This window comes from Panthera tigris, chromosome A1 (genome assembly GCF_018350195.1).
Source record: "Panthera tigris isolate Pti1 chromosome A1, P.tigris_Pti1_mat1.1, whole genome shotgun sequence".
NCBI lineage: Eukaryota > Metazoa > Chordata > Mammalia > Carnivora > Felidae > Panthera > Panthera tigris.
Genome location: NC_056660.1, coordinates 131,987,451 through 131,999,823, shown reverse-complemented (window position 1 = coordinate 131,999,823; position 12,373 = coordinate 131,987,451). Strand labels below are relative to the sequence as shown.

The 12,373-nt window shown below is 35.9% G+C and overlaps 1 protein-coding gene across 4 annotated transcripts in view; it reads left to right on the top strand.

Moving 5' to 3' along the window:
- The window catches only part of CENPK (centromere protein K), a 57,809-nt gene that overhangs the window by 1,984 nt on the left and 43,452 nt on the right, over positions 1-12,373 (top strand). For all 4 annotated transcript variants that reach the window (XM_042987638.1, XM_042987637.1, XM_042987639.1 and 1 more), the window contains exons 2-4: positions 4,189-4,339; positions 6,421-6,477; positions 9,945-10,017. In XM_042987638.1, the coding sequence (XP_042843572.1) occupies positions 4,223-4,339; positions 6,421-6,477; positions 9,945-10,017 (247 nt within the window). In that variant the 5' untranslated portion in view covers positions 4,189-4,222. The remainder of the gene's footprint in view (positions 1-4,188; positions 4,340-6,420; positions 6,478-9,944; positions 10,018-12,373) is intronic.

The following is a 12,373-nucleotide window of genomic DNA, read 5'->3' as shown; positions in this document are numbered from 1 at the left end:
GTTTTGGGGGAGTGGGCTGTTCTGGTTTGCATTTAGTGTTGTGGGGTAGACATCTTTTTTCTTTTTTGGTCTGTCTATTTCCTTAAAATTGTCTCAACTTTGCATTTCATGCCATCAGAGTCTACTACTACCTACCACTCCTTGCAGCGGTCATCTAGCAAGATTATATCATGCTCCTTCATTTCTTGAAGATTTTTAGCTTCTGGCTCACTGCAGCCCTCTGCAGCACTACTGTCATACTTCATGGTGATTTTAATATCCACATATGGCCTCCCTTTTTCTTGACCTCTTTTTCTTTAGTGATTATATTTTCTATCTTCTAGTAGTTACTCATTCCTGTGGTCATACGTCAAAGACTGTCATTTTTTCACTTGGTCTTTGTACCTATGCTGCTACACTATAGAAGAAAATATATAACCATGTTCTAATTCCATTTTAAATTAATGACATATTCGCTAGTGGGTATTTAATAGTCTCAAGTGGACATTTAATCTCAAGTTATCCTACTATTTTATCCTCTCCTGTTCTCTTATATATCTATTTCATACATTAAAAAAATTTTTTTAAATGTTTATGTGTTTATTTTATTTTATTTTATTTATTTTTTTCAATATATGAAGTTTATTGTCAAATTGGTTTCCATACAACACCCAGTGCTCATCCCAAAAGGTGCCCTCCTCAATACCCATCACCCACCCTCCCCTCCCTCCCAGCCCCCATCAACCCTCAGTTTGTTCTCAGTTTTTAAGAGTCTCTTATGCTTTGGCTCTCTCCCACTCTAACCTCTTTTTTTTTTCCCTTCCCCTCCCCCATGGGTTTCTGTTAAGTTTCTCAGGATCCACATAAGAGTGAAACCATATGGTATCTGTCTTTCTCTGTATGGCTTATTTCACTTAGCATAACACTCTCCACTTCCATCCATGTTGCTGCAAAGGGCCATATTTCATTCTTTCTCATTGCCATGTAGTATTCCATTGTGTATATAGACCACAATTTCTTTATCCATTCATCAGTTGATGGACATTTAGGCTCTTTCCATAATTTGGCTATTGTTGAGAGTGCTGCTATAAACGTTGAATGTTTATGTATTTTTGAGAGAGAGAGAGACAGAGCATGAGCTGAGGAGGGGCAGAGAGAGGGAGACACAGAATCTGAAGCAGGCTCCAGGCTCTGAGCTGTCAGCACAGAGCCCAATGGGGGCTCGAACTCACGAGCTATGAGATCATGACCTGAGCCAAAGTCAGATGCTTAACCAACTGAGCCACCCAGGTGCCGCTGTTTCATACATTTCTTAATGTATTTCTTTTTTTTAATGTTTTATTTACTTTAAGACAGAGATAGAGACAGAGCATGAGTGGGGATGGGGCAGAGAGAGAGGGGGACACAGAATCTGAAGCAGGCTCCAGGCTTTGAGTTGTGAGCACAGAGCCTGATGTGGGGCTCGATCTCAGGAACTGTGAGATCATGACCTGAGCTGAAGTTGGATGCTTAACCAACTGAGCCACCTAGGCGCCCTCTTAATGTATTTCTTAAACCTCCTGTGCTTTTCCCCATTCTCATTCACAGCTGATGACCTTAGTTAACATTTCCCTGAGAAAAGAGAAGCAGTCCAAATAGAACTTCCGTAAAATCCTATCAACACATCTACTCACCTGCTTGCAATCCTCCTACATTTCCATTAAAATGGATGAACTATGTATACTTCTATCTCTTTTCTTTAATGTTTATTTTTGAGAGAGAGAGGCAGAGAGAGTGGGAGACACAGAATCCAAAACAGGCTCCAGGCTCTAAGCTGTCAGCACAGAGTCCAATATGGGGCTCAAACCCACGAACTGTGATATCATGACCTGAGCCAAAGTCGGACGCTTAACTAACTGAGCCACCCAGGTGCCCCTATATAGACTTCTATCTTAAATCAGTCTCTCTACTTATTAAATTCCATTCTTTTTCTCTTGCAACTCCTGCAATATTTCCTTCTGTGTCATTTAAGTGCTCTGTTTTCTCCTGGCTTAAAAAAAAGTCTTTCTTGACCCCATATCACCCTCCGGCTGTTTTCCTTTAGAGAAAAAAAATTGTTGAAAATATTTTATATTACTAGGTATGTAGAGTTCCTTGCCTTCTGTTCTCTCTTGAATATACTCCATTCATGCTTTTACTCCCACCATTCTACTGAAACTCCTTTATAAAGGCCTCCAGTTTTGTGTATTTATTCCATTGAAATTGTGATAAATTATCTTAAGACTTAGAGGTTTATTATGTTCAGCAGTTCTTTGCATCAAGAATTCAGACAGGATATAGTAGGACAACTTGTCAATTGCTCTGCAATGTCTATGCCCTTGTCTAGAAGTCTCAAAGTCTGAGGGCTGAATCATCAGAATGTTCATGTGCATGCCTAATTGTTGATGCTAGCTTTTGGCTGGGAACCTCAGTTCCTTTCTGTGGGCTTCACCATTAGTCTCTTCATTTGTGCCAGTTTAGGATGCCTGGGTGGCTCAGTCAGTTAAGCGTCTGACTTCAGCTCAGGTCATGATCTCCCAGTTTGTGAATTCGAGCCCCACTCTGCGCTCTCTGCTGTCGGGGGGAGCCCACTTCAGATCCTATGTCTGTCTGTCTGTCTCTCTCTCTCTCTCTGCCCCTCCCTGTTCACACGTGCTCACTTGTTCTCAAATACATTAAAAAACAAACAAACAAACAAACAAACATTTGTACCAGGCTTCTTCACAGCATGGTTGCTGGTTTATAAGGGTGAATGTTCTGAGACAGAGGTGTAAGTGCTATGGCCTTTTATGACTTAGTTTTGGAAGTCACTTCCATTATATTCTATTCGTAAAGGCAGTTAGAAAGTCATACTCAGGTTCATGATGAGGATAAATAGTCTCTGCCTCTGGACAGGGAATAATAACCTGAAATATGGCTGTGACTCTTTTTGGAAAATACAGTCCTCTATCCATATTACTAAGTAAATTGTCAGTTCTGTTTTTATCATACTTGACCTATCTCTGGTATTTGATACTTCATCACTCTTTTCTTTAATACTTTCTTACTTTGAATTTCAGGTTATATCATACTCTTAATTTTCTTTTCACCTTATTATTGAGTGCTCCTTCTCAGACCTTTTCAGTGGTTCCTGTTTATTATTCTTTCCAGGTCTGGACCTCTTCTCATTTCTGTCTGTACGCTCTTGCTCTTGTGATCTCACCTAGCCTTGTGGCTTTACATATCTTGTATGGTGATGACTCAAATTCTAGCTCAAAACTTTCCCTTGAACTCCATACATGTACATTCAGTTGCTTAATCAGCATCTGCACTAATAGACACCTTATATTTAGCAAGTACAAAATTGAATTTTTAATCATTACCTTCTCATATCTAGCTGCTTCTGTTTCTTCCACTGTCTTCACTATCTCAGTACCCAACTGGCAGCTCCATCTTTCCATTTGCTTACCTAAACTTTTTTAATAACAAAAGTTGCTTGGATCATTGCAATAGCTTTCTAACTGACTTTCCTGTTTCTGTCCTTATTGCCTGTTGTTAACCAGAGTTGTGCTGTTAAAATATAATTCAACTTATGTCATTTTTCCATTGAAAACCCTTTAATTGTTTATCATCTCAGCTGAAGTCCTTAAAATAGCCTAGAAAGCCCACATAATCTAATTCCTAAATCTCTCAAACTCATCTTGTATTCTCTGCCTTACTTTGCTCCAATCACACTGGCTGCTTTACTGCTCTAGGAACATGACCATCATACTTCTGCCCCAGGGCCTTTGTACTTGCAATTCCCTGCCTGGAGCCTCTTCCTCTAAATATCCCCATGTCTCACTTTCTTATCTCCTTCATGTTTTTTGCTCAATCGTTAACTTCTCAATGACCTTAAATGACCACATTATGTGAAATTACATTACCCCTACCCAAGCATGTCCTATTTTATTCCCTGTCTTGCTTTCCTTATAAATTATTTCCACTTATAAAATTATTTCCACTTATAAATTGATATATATATTATATATACTTCCACTTATGTAACTGGGTTATTGTCTCTTTATTTTAACTAGAATATAAGTTCCATGGTAGGGAGAAGGATTTTTGCCCATTTTGTTCACTCTTACATGTTTAGTTCCTAGCTTACTATCTGGCAGGTGATAGGTGTTCAAGAAATTATTGTTAAATGAATAAATATTTTTACTTCAGTTTTTCTTATAAGGCTAAAAAAATCACAAGGCACATGTCAGTGAATCAGCAAGATCTAGACCCAGATAGTAGTACAGATATGGAAGATGTTACAAATGCTGAAGAAGAACTTATTAAGGAATGTGACGAAATGTGGAAAGACATGGAAGAAGTAAGTACCAAGAGGTCAAAGTGATATATATATATTAATTACTATAAGATTTCTTTCCATTTCAATAATAGACTTAAGAAAAATAATTATGTTGGGTCCTGAAAGCTGTTATATTATACAGTAAAAATTTATATAGCTTTTAAACCTGTAAGCATTTATTCAAGAAACTTTATGCCAGGTGAGCTCTAGAAAGCGAAAAAATTATGGCAATCCCTGCCCTCAAGGAGATTGTCATGTAATAGAGACCATTGCTTTTATGTTAGAAGTATTGTGGTGGAAATACAAAGACTACTTAAAACGAGTAGTAAACCTAGATAGAAAGGGTCAAGGATAGTTTTCTAAAGGCAGCAATAACTGAATTCACTTTTAAAGGATAAATAGAAATTAGCTTCTGAAAGTAGGAGAGGTATATAAAGCAGAAGGAACAAAATATGTAAGGTTGGAAGAGTTTAGAAAACCTTAGGTAGAATATTATGGCTTCGTAAATTCGGAGGAGATTGACCTGTGGAGTGAGGCTGGAAATATAACTAGGAGCAAGAACATGAAGGATTTTGTTGAGTTTGTACTGTGGGGAGCAATTAAAGGATTATAAACATGAATCTTTGGGAAAAGATGCAGTTTGGGAAAATTGCTTGGTTGTTTTGAAGACAATGGAATATAGAAGACTGAGACTGCAGATAGACGAAGCATTTAGGAGGCTCTAGTACTTACTAATCCTGATAAGAAGTACTGAAGGGCCATATCCTATCACTGCATATAGAAGAAGGATTTAGGAGATACTAAGGAGATAGGGCCAAAATGAGTGGAACTTAATTGTTGTGAAATGGAGGGAAATTATGAATACTTTCAGGTTTCTGGTTTGGGCCACTAGGAGGTTGGTCAGGTTATTTCCTAAGATAGAGAGTAGAGAAGTGGTGAGGACACATAATTATGGAGTTTGGGTGAAAATATGAATTAATATAGAAAATGTTGTCTTTGAAATGTTGAGTTAGTGAGCATCACTTCTGGTACACTACTGTGTGTTGGTAAAAGGTTTTTCTACTCAAAATAGCATAATGTGTGAAACAGGCCGCAAACTTTTCTTATCCCATTCTTTGCAGTAAGATTTTAGATTAAGGCAGGTTATTATTTGTTTTTTGTCCCCTTTTTTCTTTTCTAAAATTATTTTTTAATGTAAATCCTTGGTACTCTGATAATAGTGTATTTTCAAGATAATTTAAATAATTCCTTTTTATGCTTTTGACATTTTTTCAGTATAGAAATTTGAATTTAAAAATAATTTTTTTAAAAGATACTGCAACTAGAAATAAGTACACAAGTAAAATTTAAATTACCCATATTTTCAATCATATAATCACTGGTAATAGTTGTAGATCTTTTTTGAATGGAACAAAAATGATGTCTCCTGAAGGCTTTATTTTCCTATGATCTTAACCATTTTCTTATCTCTTTTGTTATTTTTCTATGGTGCTTTCCTTCTTGTTCTCTTATTTCCTATTTTCCCGTTACCTAGCTTCTAATTTACCCTAGCTATGTTTGTATTTTTTTGTCCTTATTTCTTATGCTCATTATTTCATTCTATACAGAATATAGAATATCTAATATCCCCTTTTACTTTTGATATATTGACCGTGAGACCTGTTTGGGTGCCTTCATGATCCTCTTGCCTGTAAAATCAGGAACTTGAGGTGCCTGGGTGACTCATTTGGTTAAACCTCGGACTGTTGATATTGGCTTAGGTCATGATACTGCGATTGATCATGACGTTGAGCCCTGAGCCTGCTTCGGATTCTCTCTCTTTCTCTGTCTCTGTCTCTGTCTCTGTCTCTGTCTCTGTCTCTCTGTCTCTCTCTCTCCCTCCCCTCTCTGGCTCATGCATACAATCTCTCTCAAATAAGTAAATAAACATTTTTTTTTAAGTGAGGAACTTAAACTCTTCTCTTAAATCAGATATTTGTATAATATTACATTGATATAAAAGAAAGGGAATTGTTTGTTATATATAAAAGGTTATATATAGTATGTGAATCATTTTTATTTACTTGCTTTGTTTTGTTGTTTTATTTACTTTTTAAATGAAGTGTCAGAAAAAATTATCACTTGTTGGAACTGAGACACTCACTGATTCAAATGCTCAGGTATGAATTCTTTTTTTTCTTCCTAAAAATAGTTAAGTTTAATGTATTGTGTTTTGGATAAGAATATCATTTGTCTATATTAACCCACATATAATAGCTTTGTTGATACCCATATGCTTAATCATTTGGAAAATATTCTTTCTGATTTAAGAGAAGTATTCTAAATACTTTTTGAATGAACTATTATAAATATATTGTATTTACTATATATATTTAAATAAATATATTTAAATAAGGAATATTTTCTTTATTATTTATCTCTTAACAGTTACACATATATTTAACTGTTGAGTGAATAATTGCAATTAAGATACCTTATTAATAATTAGAATACATGTTGTCCTACTTTGTGTTAGGTACAGTAGCCAGTTTGTTTTCTTTTTTTTTTTACTATATGTGTAGAACCTTAACTGACTTCACTGATGCTTAAACAAAGATTAAGATATCTATTTTAATAGAGCCCTAAAGAATTGGTTTAGGAATATACCAAAGGAAGAATGCAACAGATTAAGAATTTAAAATATGACAAAGATGATAGTGCCCATTTGTGGAAAAAGATGAATTGTTAATAAGTAATAGTGGTACAACTAGTTATCCGTTTGGAAGAAAATAAAATTGGAGCTTTGTCTTTCGTTACATAAACATATATTCTAGATAGATTGCCATAGAAGTCTTAGAAGAAAAGTTAGTAGACTATTTGTGCCATCTAGGGACAGGAGAAACTTCTTGGCTAAAAGTAGAAACCAAGAAATTATAAAAGAAAACTTAGATGTATTTGATTATAAAAAATTAGAAGTTTTAGTGATAATTCTAAAGAACAAAGTCAAATATACAAATGATTCTAAAGAAAGTTTTCTAAAACTTGTAGGAGCATGTCAGAAAGTGTAAGAACTAATTGAAAGTACTCCTGCGTTCCAAATCATGCACTTTACTTTTAAAAACCAGTTCATTTTGTTACAAGGGCAGCAGGTGAGGAAGGTGTGTGTGTGTGTGTGTGTGTGTGTCTGCCTGCCACCAGTAAGCTGCAGTTGGGGGTTCATGCGCTTCATGGCCTATTAGAGCAGCAGGCAATTGAAGTCAGAAGCAGAGCCGTTTCACAGAGCGAGATGTAATACAGAAGCTTTTTTGAAGGCCTTTTTCTTCCTACTTATTTTTCATTCAGATTATAATCAAGCTTACATGTGAACTATTAGTAATTTAAGTTTCCTTTTGTGTCATTCAGTGTAAAACTAATTTGAAAAAAATATAGATTATGAAAAATAAAGATTTAGGCACTGTTCACAAAAACACCAAATTTGATATCATTTGAAAAGGAATAATGGCCTTGATTGATTATAACAATAATAAAAATAAAAATCTATGAGCATAATAATACTGAATAAAAATGAGAGTAAGAGAGATAGAAAAAGAAGGAAAAACTAATGTGTCACTTTTGGAAGTGCCTATCATATCAGGTCAGGTCTTCCATGTAAAAATTTCTGATCAAGAATTAAGCCATCTTTTATTTAAAAAATTTTGCATTCATCAATAAATGCAGAGTTCTGTTATAAAGTATAAAACTGAATATTGTATTTGAAACAGCATTATACAGTAAATAAACTATCATCTGGTTTTCTTGGGAAACGTGGTTCTTATATCGTAGAAATTGAGACCTAGTGAATCAGAATCACTAGGGATTGGACCTGTAAGTTTCCTGAATGATTTTTTGTGCGGTGAACCAAACAAACACTGATTTTGGTGGAAGTGCTTATATAGTTGTAAAGAATCAGGATCCTGAGGTAGTCAATAATAACATTATCTGAGGAATCCACCAAATATCTTCTCCTTTTGGGGCACCTGGGTGGTTCACTTGGTTACGCGTTCGACTCTTGATTTCGGCTCAGGCCATGATCTCACAATTCGTAAGCTTGAGCCCTGTGTTGGGTTCTGCACTGACAGTGTGGAGCCAGCTAGGGATTGTCTCTCCCTCTCTCTCTCTCAAAAATAAATAAATAAACTTAAAAAATATATCTTCTCCTATTGTGTTGAGGGTTCCCCAGATTACTTTCAGGAGTAATTCACAGGACTCACAGTAACTCATAGGAGGACTCACAAAACTCAGTGTGTACTGTATTCATGGCTGAAATATACTATGTTAAAGGATACAGAGTAAAATCAGCAAAGTGAAAAGGACCATGGGGTGAGGTCCAGAGGAAACCAGATACAAGCTTTCAGGAGTCCTCTTTTATTGGAGTCATCCAAGATATGCTTAATTCCCCCAAGGAGTTGTGACTGTGTGAAATGTTTTCTGCCATGGAACCTCATTAGACTCAGCGACCAAGGTGTTTTGTGAGAGCTAGTCACATAGACACCCTCTGCCTAGCAGTTATCAAAATACCAGACTTCCAGAAGGAAAGCAGGTGTTCAGCTTCAGTCATATTCCTTACAAAAACAGTTTAGACACAATGAGTCACTCTTAACAGGTTGGTGGGAATGATCTCAAATACAAGTTCCAGATGCCAGTCAAGAGCCAACTTTGAAAGCAAACCTTTAAATAATCTCAGGCTTGCTTTGTTTACTCTTATCTGCATACCTATTAATTTTAAAGAGCATCTTTAAAGCAAATTTATCTTTTTTAAAGTAAACCCTACTCCCACCATGGGGTTCAAACTCATGACCCCAAGATAAAAGTTGCATGCACTATGGATGGAGCCAGCTAGTGAATAATGGCAATTAAGATACCTTATTAATAATTAGAACACATGTTGTCCTACTTTGTGTTAGGTGCCCCTAAAACTAGGTGCCCCTAAAGCAAGTGTGTCTAAAAATTATTGGCAAGAAATACCATCTTATGTTCTTAAAGATTTTATTTTTTTTTTTAATTTTTTTTTTAACGTTTTTATTTATTTTTGAGACAGAGAGAGACAGAGCATGAATGGGGGAGGGGCAGAGAGAGAGAGGGAGACACAGAGTCGGAAGCAGGCTCCAGGCTCTGAGCCATCAGCCCAGAGCCCGACGTGGGGCTCGAACTCACGGACTGTGAGATCGTGACCTGAGCCGAAGTCGGACGCTTAACCGACTGAGCCACCCAGGCGCCCCAAGATTTTATTTTTAAGTAATCTCTGTACCCATCATGGGGCTCAAATTCACAACCCCAGGGTCAAGAGTCCCATGCTCCACTGACTGAGCCAGACAGGTGCCCCTATATCTTTATAGTAGTACTTAAGAAATAAAAGTAATATGGTTAGGTCCTTTTATTATAGGTTGAGTGGTAAAGTAGAATTGAAAACTTTTTAAGACTTGAGCTATAATTAGTATGGTTTAAAGCAGGATTGTGTTTGGAGTGTCAGTTTTTTATAATTTGGATGGCTCTTATGTTAGCCATTTATGTTAGGAATTTGTGTTAAAGTATTAAGAATGTCTACACTTTCATGAATATCTATAAATATTCTGTAAGAAATGACTTTGTTTTATGATTTTTTTTATAGCTTTCATTATTAATTATGCAAGTGAAATGTTTGACTGCTGAACTCAGTCAATGGCAGAAAGAAAATCCTGAAAGTAAGATTCTTATTTTTAGGTTTATATTTTTTTAAACAAATTAATGGCAAATTAATTTAAGGATAATTTCAAGGTCTATCTAGCCTTGTTGAAATTGCCTAAACTTTTCTTTCATTTGTATACATTATATTGTGCTTATTTTGGTATTATAGATGAATATATTTGTTTGATATAATAATCTTAAATTATGGAGACCTTATAATAACCATCATTTGATCATCATAGATACTATGCCACACATGCAATAGAAACTGTAAATTGTTTCTTTTTTTTTTTTAACGTTTATTTATTTTTGAGACAGAGAGAGACAGAGCATGAACAGGGGAGGGGCAGAGAGAGAGGGAGACACAGAATCCGAAACAGGCTCCAGGCTCTGAGCTGTCAGCACAGAGCCCGACGCGGGGCTTGAACTCATGGACCATGAGATCATGACCTGAGCCGAAGCCGGATGCCTAACCGACTGAGCCACCCAGGCACCCCTGTAAATTGTTTCTTAATGAATGAAACATACCTAGTGGAAGAGAAAAGTTATTTTAGATACTTATTTATATAAGGGCCACATGGATTGTATGTTGCCTTGTGACCTGTCCAATGGGGACCAGCTATATATTTGCCTTTAGTCAAGAAATAGAAAATGGCTTAAATATCTGCAGTTAAAATACCCAGCGAGGAGATCTTTTTTTATTAGGAAAGCTTACTTTTCTCTGTGCCACATATATGTGTGTATTTGATATTCTATATGGATTGTATCCTCTTTCTTTTAACATCTCCCTTCTTTCTCCTGCCCATTTGCCACCTTTCCTTTAGCTCCTCCCACTTCCCTTTTTAGTCTCCTTTGTAGGCTTACTGTTCTCTATCCCAGTTGTTGGGATTCTTCTATTCATTCTCTTTCTAGATAATTTCATCTACATTCTTGGTTTTAACTACTATATTCATGCCCACCACTGTTCCACATCTTTATTATCACATGGTAGTCTTTTTTAATTTTAGCACTTGATATGTACATATATAATCTATTTTTTAATTTGCATTAAACTATATTTTATTGCCTCCTCAGCATTATATTGAGCATCTCAAACGCTGTTCATACTCTGCTGTTAAAATTTGCTATTTTTTTGAAGGGCTGTGCTCAGCAATTTTAACTTCCTACTCTACATGCTACTCCAGGATTATATTTTCTGCTTTTGTTTTTATGTTATACCTGTGTTAATGACTTCTGTATAAGTTTGCTAGGGCTGCCATAACAAAGTTCTATGGACTGGGTTGCTTACACAAAAGAAATTAATTTTTTCACAATTCTGGAGGCTAGAAGTCCAAGATCAAGGTGTTGGCAAGGTTGGTTTCTTCAGAAGCCTCTCTTTTTGGCTTGTAGATGGTCATCTTCTCCCTGTGTCTTCACATGGTCGCCTGTCTGTATCCTAATCTCTTTCTATAAAGATGCCAGTCGTAATGGAATAGGGCTCACCCTAATGATCTCATTTTAACAGAATCACATTTTTAAAGACCTAGTTCCAAATACAGGCACATTTTAAGGTACTGAGGATTAGAACTTCAAAATATGAATTTTGGTGGGGAGGAGGACACAATTTTCGTAACAGCTTCCAAATCTATGTATCCAAGCCAGACTTATTTGTAACATCACACTAACGTATCTCTCTACTTTCTAGTTTTTTCCAAAATATTCTATAGATACCTGAGATTTATGAATTGATCTCCATTCTCTGATCCATTGAATGGAATTTATTTGATCAGATATAAACTTAAGAGTCCTTCTAGGTTCTTCTTTTTTCATGTATTGCATATAGCCAATCATGAAATATTGAACCCTACTGCCACACATTTACTTTAGGCCTTCATTACCAATCCACTAGTTTATTATAATAGTCTTTCTTACGTCTTGTTCAAGATTTTTTTTTTTAATGTCTATTTATTTTTGAGAGAGAGAGTGTGAGCAGGTGAGGTGCAGAGAGAGAAAGAGACAGGATCGGAAGCAGACTCCGTGCTGTGCTGCTTTGTAGTTTTGTAGTTTTCATCACAGTCTTTTGCCTCCTAGGTTAAATTTATTCCAAAGTATTTCATTCATTTTGATGCTATATATCAGGGAATTTTCTATTTTTGTTTTTCTTATCATCATCCCTTATGTGCACATTTTGTACTGGTAACACCAAACACACAGGCTGATCCACAGGTCAAATAACCACTTTGCTTAAGGTTGCCAGTTCCATAGACTGCCCCACTGAAAGGATTTAAAATATCTTTATATTCTTAGAAGCTGCTATATATTGTATGGGCTTAAATAATTATGTGAATCAATATTGAAATACTACTCATGGCCACAGTGGACAAGAGGGAGATT